Source organism: Canis lupus, chromosome 3 (genome assembly GCF_011100685.1).
Source record: "Canis lupus familiaris isolate Mischka breed German Shepherd chromosome 3, alternate assembly UU_Cfam_GSD_1.0, whole genome shotgun sequence".
In the NCBI taxonomy this organism is placed as follows: domain Eukaryota; kingdom Metazoa; phylum Chordata; class Mammalia; order Carnivora; family Canidae; genus Canis; species Canis lupus.
The window spans coordinates 1,862,796-1,880,300 of record NC_049224.1 but is presented as its reverse complement, the minus strand read 5'-3'; the positions used below and the strand labels follow the sequence as shown (position 1 = coordinate 1,880,300).

The 17,505-nt window shown below is 36.8% G+C and overlaps 1 protein-coding gene and 1 long non-coding RNA gene across 19 annotated transcripts in view; one reads left to right on the top strand and one right to left on the bottom strand.

Moving 5' to 3' along the window:
* The window catches only part of LOC106558507, an 86,210-nt gene extending 83,027 nt beyond the window's left edge, over positions 1-3,183 (top strand). Inside the window, exon 4 of the long non-coding RNA XR_005356526.1 lies at positions 1,589-3,183. This is a non-coding gene — a long non-coding RNA (uncharacterized LOC106558507). The remainder of the gene's footprint in view (positions 1-1,588) is intronic.
* The window catches only part of TMEM232 (transmembrane protein 232), a 249,087-nt gene that overhangs the window by 97,570 nt on the left and 134,012 nt on the right, over positions 1-17,505 (bottom strand). Inside the window, exon 15 of one of the 18 annotated variants that reach the window (XM_038532168.1) lies at positions 15,452-15,471. The exons of the other annotated variants lie outside the window; for them this stretch is intronic. Coding sequence (XP_038388096.1) covers positions 15,468-15,471 — 4 coding nt within the window. The 3' untranslated portion in view covers positions 15,452-15,467. Of the gene's footprint in view, positions 1-15,451; positions 15,472-17,505 lie in introns of those variants that run through there. 18 annotated transcript variants of the gene reach the window in all.

Sequence of the window (17,505 nt, the reverse complement as noted above, 5' to 3'; positions counted from 1 at the left end):
TTAGGATAGTGATTTCTTCTGAAAAGAGAGGGAAGATACATGGATGGAAGTAAGAAAATGTCCTTGCAACTATAATTTCTTTTATCAATAAAAAAACAAAGAAAAAAATGAATATGAGCAAAGTGAAGAAAATGTGGAAAGAGCCCACCTCTTTTAAATACCCACCCTTGTGTGTTCTATTATTTTTACTATTTGACAATTTTTATATTTTCAGTTATATTTAAATGTAAGACTTAAGTATAAAATATAGGCCATATGAAGGTAAGAAGGCCATTCTAAGTTTGACACCAAAGACAGAAAAACATATGTGATAATACTGACTCATTGGACTAGAGAAAAACTGAAAATTAGACAAAATGTGTGTATGGCTAAGACAACAAAAAAGAAATTTAAATATAAATGATAACCAGGAGAACATAATACCAACATTTTAAAGTTTTAAAAATTCTTAGTAAATCAAAAGAGTTGAAACTCAATTAGAAATAAATTTAGACTATCTTTTTTAAACAATGGGCAATAGAAGGAAGCTGTGGGCCAATAAAATTAGTAAATAAAAATATTATGGCAGGTAAATCAGCAAAACACTGCACCTGCAAATCAGTAATAACCAGAGACCTGTAATTTTTAAAAATGTATAATTACAACCAACATTATGTAGTACTTTTCACTTTAAAATTGGAAAATATCCTCAAGAGTTAGTAACACATTAAAAGTTAAAAAGAAAATTTATATGGAACCACAAAAGACCCTGAATAGCCAAAGCCATCTTGAAAAAGAAAAAAACAAAACTGGTGGTATTGGAATTCCAGACTTTAAGTTATATTACAAAGCTGGAGTACTCACAACAGTATGGTACTGGCACAACATAGATACATAGATCAATAGAATAGAGAGCCCAGAAATAAACCCATAAGTATTTGGTCAATTCATCTTTGACAATGAAGGCCAGAATAGGCGAGGAGAAAAATGTCTCTTCAAGAAATGGTGCCGGGAGAACTGGACAGCTTCATGCAAAAGAAGAAACTGGACCACTTTTACATCACGCACAAAAATAAAACGGATTAAGGACCTAAATGTGAGACATAAACCATAAAAATCCTAAAAGAAAGCACAGGCAGCAATTTCTCTGACATTTGCCATAGCAACATTTTTTAAGATTTATCTCCTAAAGCTAGGGAAACAAAAGCAAAAACAAACTATTGGGACTACATCACAACAAAAAGCTTTTGCACAGCAAAGGAAACAAAGCTAAAGACAACCCACTAAATGGGAGAAGATACCTGTAAACAATATAACCAATAAAGGGTTAGTATTCAAAATATTTAAAGAGCTTATACGACTTAACACCCCCAAGTCAAATAATCCACTTAAAAAATATCAATGAGGGTGACAAAACATGAGAGACTCCTAACTCTGGGAAATGAACAAGGGGTGGTGGAAAGGGAGGTGGGTGGGAGGTTGGGGTGACTGAGTGACAGGCACTGAGGGGGGCACTTGGCAGAATGAGCACTGGGTGTTATGCTATATGTTGGCAAATTGAACTCCAATAATATATATATATAATAATAATAAATTTTTTTAAAAATAGGCAGAAGATACGCAGAGATGTTTCTCCAAAGAACACCTACAAATGTCAATAGGCTCATGGAAGCATGCTCAACATCACTCATCATCAGAGAAATATAAATCAAAACCAGAATGAGCTATGACCTCACACCTTCAAAATGGCTCAAATCAAAAACACAAAAAGCAAAGTGTTGGGGACGATGTGAATAAATGAGAACCCTCATGTAGTAGAAACGCAAACTGGTGTGGTCACTGTGGAAGACAGTTGGGTGGTTCCTCAAACTAAAAATAGAGCAGCCCTCGGTAGCGGTAATGGCGCTACTGTGTATCTTTCTTTCCAAAGAATGTAAAACCAGCTCATTCAAGTGGGTACGTGCAGCCCTGCTTCCTGCGGTGTTGTTGAATGATCATTTAGAGCAACTGTTCAGTGACTGCGGTCACTCTCTAGTTTCAGTACTTGGAACATGCACTCGCGCGCTGGGGACCGACTTGAGGTCACAGTAACGTCTCCGTCCTCCTTCCGGCTTGGAACCCATGCTGAGGACAGAGGACATGAGCCACATCTCCTGCTCCGAGAGCTCCGTTCCCGGCCGCCCGGACTTCTGGTCTCCCCGGGGTGCAGCAGCAGCACGACAAGCACCATGGCACCGACACCCAGGCTCACCTGGGCCTGCCTCCCACCTGCTGACCACCTCCAGGAGGTTCCTGGGAGTCAGGGCTCCTGTGGCCACACTGACTGCCCCCCACGGCCCACCCACTCCATCTGCTGCAGGTGGCATGGTCACATCCCCACTGTGAGAAGCCCTCGGGCGTTTCCTCTGGCCTGGCAATGTACAGGGTGTTCCACAAGAGGCACCTGTCCCCCGGACAGCCCAACGTGCACGGGGCACCTCGCTCAGCTGCAAGGCGACACGGCACAGAGAGCAGCCTGCACCAGAAGAGGCCCCCTTGGGCTAGAGGACACGTAGTCAGCGGTGCCCGGAGGCCACCTGCGATCACACCTGAGACGGCCCGGAGAGGGGACACACGGCTTACCGAGCACCTGCGTCCCTGCGGCCCTGCACATCCTCCTGGTGCCCCAAGCCGACTGAGGCAGGAACAGGCTCATTTGTGTCGATGTGGATTTAACACACACACACACACACACACACCTGAGGATATGTCCAGGTTAGGATGTCTATTCAATGAATGTTATCAGTAGTTGCCACCAGGAAGTAGAATTACAATGACTGTAGCTTTCCTTGTGTCTTTTTGTTTACCTATGTTTCCTCATTTTTCCATAATATACATATTTTTTTAATTCTCTTGTTAAGCTTAAGATACAGGTATTTCCTGGTGATGGGGGGGAAAGTCCCTAAAGACGGCATATAAATTTGTGCTCAAGGAACAATGGTGGAGAAAATGAATTAATGGAAACACCTCTCCCAGCTTGCCCCCCAGACTACTGAGGATTTACCGTCTGGTTGGAGCTACACATATGTTAAGTGTTCACAGCTCTACCTCTGCCTCTAATTCAGAGGCAGACTGGCAACTAGATGGATGTTTAACAAGGAAGTATGTGCAAAACCCCACCTGGATTTCAAGACAGTATAATTTCATTTCCTTTCTATTTTCTGCTCAGTGTCTTTGGCTGGTGGCCATGCAATAAAATCTTTCTTAAATCTGTTTGGTGGTCATATTTTAAGAGCTAGTTTTATGCATACACTAAAGGATAATATTCCTGACGTACCTTCTGCCATGATTGAGAGTTTTTTCCTCATCAGCCATAAGCCCGGGTACAAAATACCTAAATACCAGCCTTAAATTAATAAGTGACATACAAAAAATATCATCCATCCATCCACCCATCTGTGCATCCATCCAATTGTCTATTTACTTCCCTGATATTTATAGAGTGCCCAGGTCCTGTGCTAGGTGTGAAGTGCAATATATACTTATATAAATCATAGTCTCTCATCTCAAAGAACTTACTCCTCATAGGAAAAATAAGACGTAGAGTAGAAGGGGAATTCAATACACAGATAAATCTTTATCAGTGTAAAATTACAGTACAATGATATATTTGGGGTTCTGGTCAAAGATCTAGAAGAATAAATGTGACAATCCTTTCAATAAAGAATTCTTTTTTATGTTTTTTGAAGATCATATATTGTTATGGCTTTATCGCTAACTTTATAGTTGGTGTTGGGAACCTATTTTCACTTAATGCTTCAGGTTTTTTAATGCATGATATTAAATTCAAAGGATATCTTATTAGTATGTGTTATAAGCTGAACTATGTCTCCTAAAACTCCTGTGTTAAAGTTCTAACTTGCAGTTTCTCAGAATGTGAGTATAATTGGACAAAGGGCCTTTAAAAGGATAAGGTTAAAAGAGGTCATATAGATAAATCCTGGTCCCATCTGACTGGTATCTTTATAAAAAGAGGAAACTGCGAAATACAACAAGGCGTCAGGAACGCCCTTGCACAGAGAGAAGTCCACGTGTATGTGAGTCCCAAAGAGAAGGCAGCCATCTGCAACCCAAAAACGGATATTTCAGGAGCAACCATACCTTGCTGACACTTGGTCTTGGACTTTTAGCCTCTAGAACTGCCCCAGTCTGTGGTACTTTTTTTTTTTTTAATCGAAGACATAGCAAACTAATATAGTATGTGATGATAAAAAATGGAATCCTAACAAAATTACCCTAAAGATTTGTGATTAATAAAGAAGAAATATTGTCATAATGACTCTAGGTCTTCTTTTCATAAAAAGAAGTAATCAGACAGTGGATGGCCCATGTTATAATGAACAACTTGACAAGAGTATGACAAGCGTTATGGGAGACTAGCTCAACTCGGCCAGCATTTTCCAGATGTTATTCCTTCTGATTTTTCCTGAATGGCCTGTAGGATATATATGCTTGATGATTTGCATTTTTAGAAAAATAGCTTTTTCAGTTACCTTATTTCTTGTTTAGTGAAGACTGAACTTTTAATTTTCAGATTTTTGGCCTTGTATACAGCACCAAGAAACAAAGGATGATAACACAGATGGTCTCAGAAATACAAAATTCACTTATTTTAAGATAATCAACAAATAGGACAAGAAGGTATGGGAAATCAGACCTGCCTTTGTACTAGTCCATTTAAAAAATTGAAAAGCTTGAAAAGCAAACCCAAGGCCTATTTCAGATGTTAAAGAGTAAATATAAATGAAACACAATATTCTAAATACATTCAATAGAAAACATCCAACTACCTTGGCATTAAAGTATTTCTACAATAGAAAGCAAGCAATGGGTTTCCATTTTCCTCTTGAAATTATGGTTGGTTTGGCTTAGATGGTCGAGCTTCCACAAGAAGTCAAAAGCTATCTTACACAATGGGTCTTTGTATTATTTTTTTGTTTTGTTTTTAATTTTTTGTATTATAGGAGTATTTAGAAATATGGACTGATGCTATAGCCTTAATGGTATCACTGTTACTCACCAATCACTCAAAGTGACAAAACTAGTTTAGTCTAGTGAAGTAAAGCACTTTGAGAATGAGTTCAACTTTGTGTTGTGGTTTTCTGCTCAAATAATGATATTTATTATGTTTTGCCTGTCAGCACATTAAAATATGGAATAATATTAACAAGACTATTACATAAACTTCTTCGAGTATGTCAATCATACTGTCCTTCAGTTGTTAACTATTACTTCTTAAGGAAAACCAACCTCCAGCTAGTCAGAAACCTCTGTTGCCCCTCAACTTGAAAGTTGAATATCCTAAAACATCTGTATTTTCACTAATAAACTGCCTACAAGAATACAACAATTTCATAATGATGATAAGCCACTGTCAATTTACTACATCAACATATATCAAATGCATTGATTAAATCTACATGCTCATTTTGTATAATAGAAATACAATCACTGCAATAAAACACTGTCACGGGATTAATGTCTTCTACTCTGAAAATGTAAGTCTTGCCTTTGGCTTGGTATTTTATGAAGCAGCAGGAGACCATTATCCTGTGACAACATTTTATTTCATTGACGTCTCAAATATTCTTAATATCCTTTATATTTATGTTCAGTTTAGAATGAGAGGATTAGAATAGGTGTTATTATAGTGGAAAGGCATTCATTATTACATTCTGAATAGCATTATCATGTGACATGTCTCAGCCATCGAATCTCCCGGCAAGAACTGCATTTTTTATTATATATTCACAGCAAAGCTGACTATATCCCATGCTATGATTTTTTCCCCATGTTAATCATCAACACTGATCCAGTTTTGCTGCTATATGGTGCCCACTTTAATTTACATACTATGAAAATCAATCTGATCACTAAAATGTTAATGAAATATTAAGAAGAGCATGTTTTCTAACTTTAAGCCAAAATAATAACCATAAATTCAAATTCTTACTCTACTTTAAATAGATCCCTTCCTTTCATTTTGAAATCACTGCCCTCAGCACTTTTCTACACTCTGAATTCTAAGGATTTGCCTATGCATGTAAAATACAGAATTGCAATAATTATCCTTATAACTCCAACTAAGAGAAACACAACTTCATCTGAAATATCTAGGCAACTGGGGCCATTTTTTGGCTTGGATTATCCAGAAACTGACTTCAGTTTTCTACCACATTTTGCGTGTGTATATATAGAAACAGATACAGGGTAAATTATACAAAATAAGATTCGGAGTGTTAAAATGAAAAGTGGGAGATAGAATAAGAAACTATGAAAATTCATTTGTGGACATCGATATTGAAAGTTGATGCACAGCAAAGGGAGTTAACACAATTTTCAAGATGCTGATATCCTAAGGCGACGTTTTTAGTTTATGGAGCTTTTACTTGCCAAAGTTGCCTTGTTTGTGTTAGACCACTGCTGCAATTACAATTCAGCTAGCTCATGAAATGCTAAGCAGAGTTTTGTCTGAAGAAGTAGAACTTCTATTGTTACAGAAGAAGTAGAACTGTTTTAAGAGCAAATGGAGACATTGATTTTTTGGTTTTTTTTTGACTACTTCTTTGTGGTTTAAGAATAAGGTAGTAAAAACCCATGGATTGGTATCCTTGTTTGAGACTTCAAGTGTCCGTGAATTTACGGTTAGGTCTACATGGCCATGATAGAAATTTTTAAAAAATGGTTGGCTAGTTCCAATATACCATGGCCAGTCTATATAATTTTATGACTTCCCTTTTCTTCTAAAATATCCAAGAAGAACTCACGAGTTACAGCAATTAATGTCTTAAATAATCTGAGGTATTTATTTCACTAATTTTTTTTAAAGTCCAGCTGTTCCTGTCAAGATATATTTAGATGTAAGTCATAGTGGAGGTAGGAAGATTTCTTTTAGCCATATATCCTAGATATTTTTCTCCATGTAGACCCAATTAAATTATTATACAGAAAATATTGCATAAGTGTACAACTTGATATATTACCACTAGGTGAATGCGCTCTGCATTATATTAAACAACACCCTTATCAAGAAATAAAATATTGCCAAAGTAACAAAAGGCCCTTTGTGCCCTCTTTCCAGTCACTGGTCCTTTCTACATTACAATACTTCATACCAGTTATGATTCTTTTTAAACTTTATGTAAGTGGCATTATAAGGTATACCATTTTTTTTGCATCTTGATTCTTTAGCTCAAACTTATTTAATAATAAGTTTGTATTATAGTTTATAGTACATAATTTATATGTAATAATTTATTATAGTGCATAATTTATATGTAAATATAATCCATTCATGTTCATTATGTAACATCTGATGACTATACTATGGTTTGGTCTACTGTCCATGCAGATTTGGGATTTTTCCAGTTGTCCACTAGCTTTTACTTAATAATCTCTGTTGTGTAGTAGTTATTCATTAAATGCATTATTTTCAAAATACGATTGTGTCAGTATCTGCCAAGGCACTAGCGAATACAACTGACTTTCTGTGTATAGTCAAGGGCTATATCCTAAAATCCAATTTTTTTTAGTAAAGGACTTAACTTCATACCAATTTGTATTAAGCATGTATTATACATATATCAAATTCAATATAATATTTAAAATGTATGATTTTTTCAACTGAGAGGAAGAATAGATAATTCTTAGTTTTCCTTTAAACCTGTGCAATTAATATACTAGTTCCTTTTCACATCTTAAACATTCATCCTTAAAATGGCTAGTCTTATTTCTGCATTCTTTTTCTTTTAGTTCTCAGTGACATTTACAACTTGTTTTACATCCTATAGAAATAAAAATTGGAACTTAAAGTTAAGTAAGCACAGTCTACTTCGGTGTTCCTTAAATAAATAGCAATGGAAGAAAAGGGAAACATCTACATTCTACATGAAAGAAATCATCTCCAGAGATTAAGGAATGAATTACTATTTCTTTTTTTAATACTCAGCTCTTACTAGATTAGTCTAACAGTAATTTTCATCATCTTTTGTTTATATCCATCTTCAAGCCTCTGAGCAATTCACCACACCAGTATGAAGAATTAAAAGATAATTTTCCTCCAAAGTAGTTAGAGATCATGAAAAGGATGAACAGTTAGAGTTTGTATTAAGCCACTGACCACAGCTAAGTAAAAGATTTGAGGACTTTTTGTTGTTGTCTACCTGTTTTCTAAAAGAATGAAGGGGAAGAAATTCTTCCAGATGCCCATTTTCCTACCCAAAACTTATAATACTTTTATTACAATGGGATTTATTTTTCCCTCATTTCCTTTGATAATGATGGGGACTCTACTTCAGCTGGTTCTCTGGAGCATGATCCAAGATTTTGAAAACTGGCAGAGACCTTTATTTTTTTTTTATTTTTTATTTTTTTGGCAGAGAGCTTTAAGAGGAGTTCTTGGGGTGCCTGGGCAGCTCAGCGGTTGAGTGTCTGCCTTTGGCTCAGGGCGTGACCACGGGGTCCTGGGATCGAGTCTCACATCCGGCTCCCCACAGGTAGCCTGCTTCTCCCTCTGTCTGGGTCTCTGCCTCTCTCTGTGTGTCTCATGAATAAAAAAATAAAATCTTTTTAAAAAAATTAAAAAATAAAATAAAAAATGAAAGGAGGTCCTATTCTGTATAAGAAAGAGATGTAGAGAGTAAGGTTAAAAGTCAACTCCCCATCATCATCTATAAAGGCATCTACTGAAATAAAATATTCCATTTTCTACTTGTATTTGTAAAATAAATATCAATTCATTTCACAATAACATATAATTAATAATTGTGCTCTCTGTAGTATTAAAGACTGATCAGTGCTGGCAAGTAAGCGAATGGCTTGTTTTGAATCCAAATGCCTGCTTCTCTGATTTATACTTGTTTTATACTTTAAGTTAGAAGATTACTACATATCATTTTTTCTTATATAAATAATATGCACTTGATATCTGTTATCTTTTAGCAGATATCTGTTACCAATAAATAACTCCTAAGTATTTGATAAAGACATTTGATGCATGGACCTTTATTTCTACATATTTTAAATGTTTTGTAATGAAAGTTTGAAAAAGATAAGAGCAAAAAAAACTGGAAATAAATCCAACAAAACATGTTTATTACGAAATTTAAAAAACTTTATTGAACTTATTTGAAAATCACTAAATGAAAAGCTATGCTATGTTCATAGAGTAGAAACTTAGTGTCATAAAGGAGTAAATTCCTAAAATTGTTCGATAAGCTCAGTGCAATTTTAGACAAAATCCATTAAAAAAAATTGTTCAAAAATCAATCTAATTCCGAAATTTATACAGGTTCAATAGTAAAAAAAAAAAAAAAAAAAAAAAAGCAAAGAAGTGAAAGAAACTGTCTTATAAAATGTGAAGACTCACTATCAATTTGTAGCAAATAACTAAAGTGGCATGATTTTAACAAAAGGATGAATAAATTCACAAATGGGACATAACTGAAAGCCCATATTAAGTCCATTGTATATATGGGAAATATAGAACATATAGAACATATCTGATAGTGTGAACAAAACAGTTTTCAATAAACAGTATAGGACTATTGGCTAACTATTTGGGGGAAACCCCTAGATTCCTATCCTAAACCGTAATCACAAATTCTTTAATGACCTTAATATGAGAGGCAATTTCACAACTTTGGGACTAGATATACAAAAACATATTTTTTATGATATAGATGTGGGGAATGATTTTTAGAACTGGACAAACTATTTGAATAAGGAGTAAATTCAACCTCATTGAAGTTAATAACTTTCACTCATCATAAAATAGTCTAACGAGTGTGGAAAGGCAAACTGAAATCAGCAAAATGAATAAACCAAAAGATAAATGGGCAAATGACAAGAACAGCCATTTCAGAAGAAGCTATCCAATAGGGAAATAAATATATAAAAATGTATTCAACTGACTAGAAATCACTACAGTGAACTATTGTTTTTACCCACTGGATTTCCCAAAATAAAGAACTCTGAGAGCAGTAAGTGTTGGGGAGACTGTGAAGCAGTGGAAAGTCTTACAACTGCTGGTGAGTGTTCAATCAACACAACCGTCTAAGGGACAGGGAGGGAACCAGCATGTTCTTTAATGGTCTGCATAGACATATCCTATGATCCAGAAATCCCACCCCTAGCTGTAGCCTAGGAAAATGGTATCATACATACACCAGGATCTGCATGAAAATGTTCATAGCAATTCCGTTTGCAATAACAAAAATTTAAAGGAAGTCCTGAAGATCCATTCAGAAGCGCTGAAAAATAGATTATTGCATATTGCCACAATGAAAAATTTTACCTCTGAAAATAATTGAATTACTATGGCTCCATGAGAGGAGCCATAGCATGAGAGGTCTCTTACGAGGTCTCTTACATAATACTAACTGAATAAAAAGGGTAAGGAATCCCAAATACTACATATATCAAGGATTCTTTTTTCAAATATTTATTTAAATTCTAGTCAGTTAACATATAGTGTAAAAGTGATTTCAGAAGTAGAATTTAGTGATTCCTCGCTTATATGTAACACCCGGTGCTCAACCCAATGCCCTCCTGAATCCCTATCCCCCATTTAGCCCATCCCCTCCCCACATCCTGTCCAACAACCTATAAAATCTATAGGTAAGCATCTCTTATAGTTTGTTTCTGTCTCAGTTTCCCTCTTATGGTCATCTGTTTGCTTCTAAATTCCATATGTAAATGAAATCATATGGAATTTGTCATTATCTGACTTATTTCACTTAGCAAAATATACTCTAGCTCCATTAATGTCACTGGAAACGGCAAGATTTCATACTTTTTCGTGGCAAGATTTCATACTTTTTCGTGGCTGAATAATATTCCATTTTCTATAACTTTTTCCATTCATCTTCTTTATCCATTCATCACTTGAAGGACATTTGGGTTCTTTCCATGATTTTGCTATGGTTGATAATGCTACTATAAACATCGGGGTGGATCTGCCCCTTTGAAATATTTTTGTATCCTTTGGATAAATACCAGCACTGCAATTGCTGGGTTGTAGGGTAGGTTTTTTTTTTTTAAGATTTTATTTATTTATTCATGAGAGTCACAAAGAGAGGCAGAGACACAGGCAGAAGGAGAAGCAGGCTCCCTGAGGGGAGCTCAATGTGGAACTTGATCCCGGGACCCCGGGGTCATGGCCTGGGCTGAAGACAGGCACTCCACTGCTGAGCCACCCAGGCGTCCCTCTACTTTTAACTTTTGAGGACCCTCCATACCATTTTCCATAGAGGCTGCACCGGTTTCCATCCCCAACAACAGTGGTAGGAGGGCTCCTCTTTCTCCATGTCCTCCCAACATCTATGGTTTCCTCTGTTGCTAATAATTAGCAACAACAAAAAATTTTTTTTATTAGTACAGTCTGGTTTTATTAACACAACAATAATTCATCTCCATTTCCTGATAGCTAAGTAGGACACTAACAAGGCTCCAACGATTAAGATTCCAGAAAGGCCTGCCATCCACAGAATTTGAGAGTCCACAGGAAAACTTGAGTATTTATGGAGCTTTTCTGAGTCTTTAGTGGCTCGGAGTAGAATCATGGGACCCTTGCTAGAAATGCTAGCAGTATGGTTGTGAAAATGGATGTTAGAGTTTCTTCTTCGCCTGGCAACAGGACAGGTTATCATACAGGACGGTGTTCCAGCAGGCTGGCAGACGGATGCACTACAGTGCAGATACACCGGTCCCCTGAGTGCCCACTTTGTCACCGAGTCTACAAAGCGAAGGTAAAATGCTGAAGCACTGGTAGTAAGATGGAAATGGAGGATCCAGGACTTTCTGGACAGGAATCAGCTGCGTCTGATAGTTGTCTCCAGTGTAGGGGCACCCTTTCACTAGCATGAGCCACTGGGGCTGAAGGAGCCACCCTTCTGACTGGAGGGAGGTGATATCTCACTGTAGTTTTGTATTTGTTTTTGTATTTCCCTGATGAGAGATGTTGAGCATCTTTTCATGTGTCTGAGGGCCATCTGGATGTCTTTTGGAAAAACATCTATTCATATCTTCTGACCATTTTTTAATTGGAGCATTTATTTTTGGAGAGTTCAGTTTGATGACTTCTTTATAGATTTTGGATACTAACCTGTTTTCAAATGTGTCACTTGCAAATATCTTCTCTCGTTCCATAGGCTGCCTTTTAGTTTTGTTGTTTCCTTCCCTGTGGAGCTTTTTATCTTGATGAAATCCCAAGAGTAAGAAGATGCTATGGCTAAGGTCAAAGAGGCTGCTGCCTCTATTCCTCACTAGGATTTTGATGGTTTCCTGTCTCACATGTAGATCCTTCACCCATTTTCAATTTATCTTTGTGTATGACGTAAGGGAGCAGTCCAGGCTCATTCTTCGTTCTGCATATGCTGCTGTCCAGCTTTCCCAACATCATGCATTGAAGACACTGTCTTTTTTCCATTGCATATTCCTCCCTGCTTTGACAAAGACTAATTGAGCATATATTTGTGGATCCCCTTCTAGGTTTTGTATTTTCTCCCATTGATCTACGGGTCTGTTTTTGTGCCAAGACCACCCTGCCTTGATCACTACAGCTCTGTAACACAGCTTGAAACACGGCATCATGATGCTCTGGCTTTGGTTTTCTTTTTCAAGATGGCTTTGGCTATTTGGGGTCTTTTGTCGTTCCATACCAGTTTCAGGATTGGGTGTTCTAGCTCTGTGAACAGTGCTGGTCATATTTTGACTGGAATTGCATGAAGTGTGTAGATTGCTTTGGGTGGTAGAGACATTTTAACAATACTTGTTCTTCCAGTCCATGGGCATGGGATGTTTGCCATTTCTTTGTGTCATCTTCAAATGCTTTCTTCAGTGTTCCATAGTTCGTAGACTATAGATCTTTGGTTTATGGATCTCTTTGGTTAGGTTTCTTCCTAGGTATCTCATGGCTTTTGGTTCAGTTGTAAATGGGATTGATTCCTTCCTTTCTCTTTCTGCTGCTTCATTATTGGTGTAAAGAAATGAACCAGATTTCTGTGCACTGATCTTATATCCTGTGATTTTGCCGAATTTGTGTATCATTCTAGCAATTTTCTAACGGAGTCTCTCAGATTTTCTACAGTGTCAGGTTGTCTGTGAATACTGTTAAGTTTGACTTCTCCCTTGCTGATTTTGGATGGCTTTTATTTCTTTTTGTTGTCTGATTGCTGAGGCCAAGACTTCCAGTACGATGTTAACAGTGGTGAGAGTGGACTCCCTGTCTCATTTCTGACTGCAGAGCAAAAGCTCTGTTTCTCCACATTGAGGATGATAGTAGTTCTGGGCCTTTGGATATAAGGTAGTACATTTCTAGCTCCTCTAGGTGTGAGGTTAGGTTGTATTCTGAGTCGTTTCTTGCTTCTTGGGGCAGCCTGTATTGCCGTGTGCTTCTCTGCTGTGACCACTTTTGCTGCATCCCAAAGGTTCTGGACCATCGTGTTTTCATTTTCATTTGTTTCTGTGCATTTTTTTAGTTCTTCTTCAATTTCCTGGTTGACCCACTCATTTCTTTAATAGGATGTTCTTTAACCTCCATGTATTTGTGGTCTTCCCAAATGTTTTCTTGTGGACTTCAAGTACATGGCATTGTGGTCTGAAAATATGCACAGTATGATCTCAATCACTTTGTACTTGTGGAGGCCAGATTTGTGACCCAGTCTGTGATCTATTGTGGAGAATGGCCCATGTGCACTAGAGAAGAATGTGTACTCTGCTGCTTTTGGGGGGATGTTCTGAATCTATCTGTGAAGTCCATCTGGTCCCACGTATCATTCAAAGCCATGGTTCCCTTGTAGATTTTCTGCATAGATGATCTGTCCATTGCAGGAAGTGGGGTGTTAAGCTCCCCTGCTATTATCATATTGTTATCAATGAGTTTGCTATTAATTGATTTATAAATTTGGGTGCTCCCACATTGGGGCACACATATTTACATTGTTAGATCTTCTTGTTGGATAGACCCCTTTACTATGATCCAGTGCCCTTCCTCATCTCTGTGACAGTCTTTGGTTTAAAATCTAGTTTTTCTGGTAGAAGGATGGCACCTCCAGCTTTCTTTTGATGTCCAATGGCAGGTTAAATGCTTCTCCATCCTTTCACTTTCAACCTGCAGGTGTCTTTAGGTCTAAAATGAGTCTCTTGCAAACAGCATATAGACGGATCTTATTTTTTTATCCATTCTGATGCCCTCTTTTGATTGGAGCATTTACATTCAGAGTGATTACTGATAGAAGTGAATTTAGTGCCATTGTATTATCTGCAAAGTCGATGTTTCTGGAGATGTTCTCTGTTCCTTTCGAGTCTTTGTTGCTCTTGGTCTTTCTTTCCCACTCAGAGTCCCCTTTAATATTCTTTGCAGGGCTGGGTAGCTGCCAGGAACTCCTTTAGATTTTGTTTGTCTGGGAAACTCTATCTCTCCTTCTACTCTGAAGGATGGCCTTGCTGAAGAAAGAATTCCTGGCTGCATATTTTTCCCATTCTACAGGTGGAACATACCACACCACTCTCTCTGGTCTCTGTGTGTTGTCCCCAGAGGGGGGAATTTGGGCCTGCTGCTATTCAGGGAGTCTTCACAGAAGAGGGAAGGGAATAATGTCTCCTCATTTGTCCCAGACATCCCTCGGATTTCTGCTTCATCCTGCCTGTGTCTGACCCATCTGCCCACCTGGAAGCACAGTGCTCCTATTTTTTCTTTTAATCTCATGCATGTTGACTCGGTTTCAAAACTCCAAATTTTAGGGACCCAGCATGGACCCACCCTGATCCTCTGGGGGAGGCTCTCTCTGGGCTGTCACTGGTGTTGGTTTATCCCAGAAGGGTAGTCCTATGGATGTACAGGGGCTTGGAGCTTATGTTAAGGTGTAGCAAAAAGCTGGCCCCCAGGTTAGCCACCCTCAGCAGCTGCCTCTGCTCCTATACTAACGAGTAAGGCAGCTCAATGATGCCCACTGGCTCTTTTGCCCCCAGAGAAGCAGTTCTCCTCCCAAATGCACTCCAAGAAGGGGAACTGTCCCAGCACAACCCAGGGGATACTCAAAGCTTACAGTTTGCTTCTGGGCCTCTGCCCAACTTTTCCAGAAGAGCACTACTACATCTACCAGTCTCAACCCTGGCATTGGCACAGACTTCTAAAACTTTAGACTTTCAGCTCCACTGATTATAAAAACGTGGGATAATCAGCCACTCTTTCCCAGTCCATGGTTTTCGGCAAGTGTTTTTCTTGTGAAATCCCCAGTGTGCTGCTTTATCTCTCTTTCTATTTCTCTCTCTCCTCTCTCAATGATCAGGGCTCCCTCCTCTCTGCAGCACCCATAATTCTTTTTACCCAAAATTAGGTCTCCACACCTCATACCTTCCACAGTGTGGCCTCTTTTCTCCCCCTAGTTGTGCAGTTTGTTCTCTCAGTCCTCAGATCGATTTCCTGGGTGCTCAGAATGACTTGATCATTACCTATGTTCAAGGGAAGAGGCAAACATAGGGTCCTCCTACACTGCCATCTGAACTCCTCCTTCCAATAAGAAACTTTTTAATAAAGCCTAAAACAAAGCTAAACTAGATAATAAGCTAGTCCTAGAATATGCGTGTTATAAACATTTTCACAAAAAACAAATGAAAGATAAACACAAAATTCAGGATAGTGATTACCTATGAACTCAAGCAGGTAAATGAGACTGTGAATAAGAACTTAGCACACATTACAATTTTTAATACTGAAGTAATATGGTAGGCTGATTGGTATTTATTATTTTAATTGAACTTTATAACATATTTACATTGCATATATTTCTCATATATCAAATATTACATATTGTGAATTGAAGCTTAGAAAAGGTAGAGAAATCAGAAGTTCATTGAAAAGCAAAAGACCTATGGTTTCAACTAGATTAGTCTTATCCTTACACAATGTCAACATTCTCCTACCTTTCCAGTGGTTCTCAAACTTGGATTCATATTGGAATCCTCTAAAGGATTTTTTAAAATAATGATATCTGGATTCAACCTTTAGAGAGTTTTATTTAATTGGACTGAGATAGGGCTTTGACATAGGATTTTAAAGATTCCAGATAATTCTATATGTAACAAAGTATACACATCAAATAATTATGTCACAGAAACTATCTCACTTGGTTGAAAAAACAAAATAAAAATAAACATGTTGACTAAATAAAAACAAACTCCATTTAGCCCAAATGCCTTACTTGTATGAAGAAATGTTGAAATTAAAATAGAGTAAATAATAAAAGTGCAAGATGTGAAAAATCATAATTTTCTTATCCAAAAATCTAGACAGAGGCAAGAGGTATATATATATATATATATCAATCATACTATATACTAGTATAACCATTTTAGTAACAAATGTAAAATAAAATTGAATAAATTTTCTATTTAACTCCAGGAAATAAATATAGACATTGCTGAACTATGAGAATAAACAGAATTAATGTCATTAACTTAATGCCACATTTGTAATTTTTATATTTGCTAGAACCAAAATGAAAGTGATCTGGTCTTTTTGGAAGAGTAATGAATCAATTATTAAGTATCAATTAAAGGGAATAAATATTTGTTAAATAAAAATGAGAACAAACTCATGCTCCTTTTGCTGGTAAAGAACCACTGAGCTATAAATACAATACCGACAAGGTGTAACAATTTAAATATTTCATGAAGAGGAGACACCCTGTTTATATTATTTTTCAAGTTAGATATGGTTTTTGTAATTTAAGGCTGTGATTTCTTAGTTAAATTGCATTCAAAGCACAAAATTAGGACAAAAAGAATTCTACTCACAAATTATTGGAAATTTAGAGGTTTTATTTAAAACTTCTGTAATCACTTTGGTAGTTCTATTCTGTAGTCCATTATAATAAGATTTTCAGTCCCTGCATGCTAAAAATTATGTGATTATATTAAATTTACTTATAGTATAGAATCGTTAAGCTCTTTAGCAATTTAAAATGATAGTGAATGCAGTTTTATTTCATAAAAACAATTGCTACTTTCTTCATATCAAGTTCTGAACAAAGAAGCTGCAAATAATTTTAATGAATTGAAGCTCATAAATAATGTTACTCATCTAGATTTTTGGATTAAAAAAGCATAGGTTTCAGAAATGTAAAGCCTTATGTTTTTTACTTCAGTGTTGCGTTATAGAAATTGATTTAGGATGCCATCGTGTGGTATAATGACTGTGTTCAGAAGGCAAATGCATACCAGAGTAGAATATAGATTCATTATAGCAATGCTACAGTGTTCTTAATAAAATTTAATTCTCTTTAAGAATTTATGAGAAAATAGGTAGTTCAGATTAGAGGACAAATTCTGTTCTTTCACAATCAGCATACTTCCTTGTCTGTAAGGCTCATAAAGGGAAATAGACACTATAAAAATCAAAATCTTATGAACAACAGAGTTAGGCTGATTTATAATCTTCTCCATTACCAAACTTAAGTGATTGGATGAGGCCATCAGATATTCTCA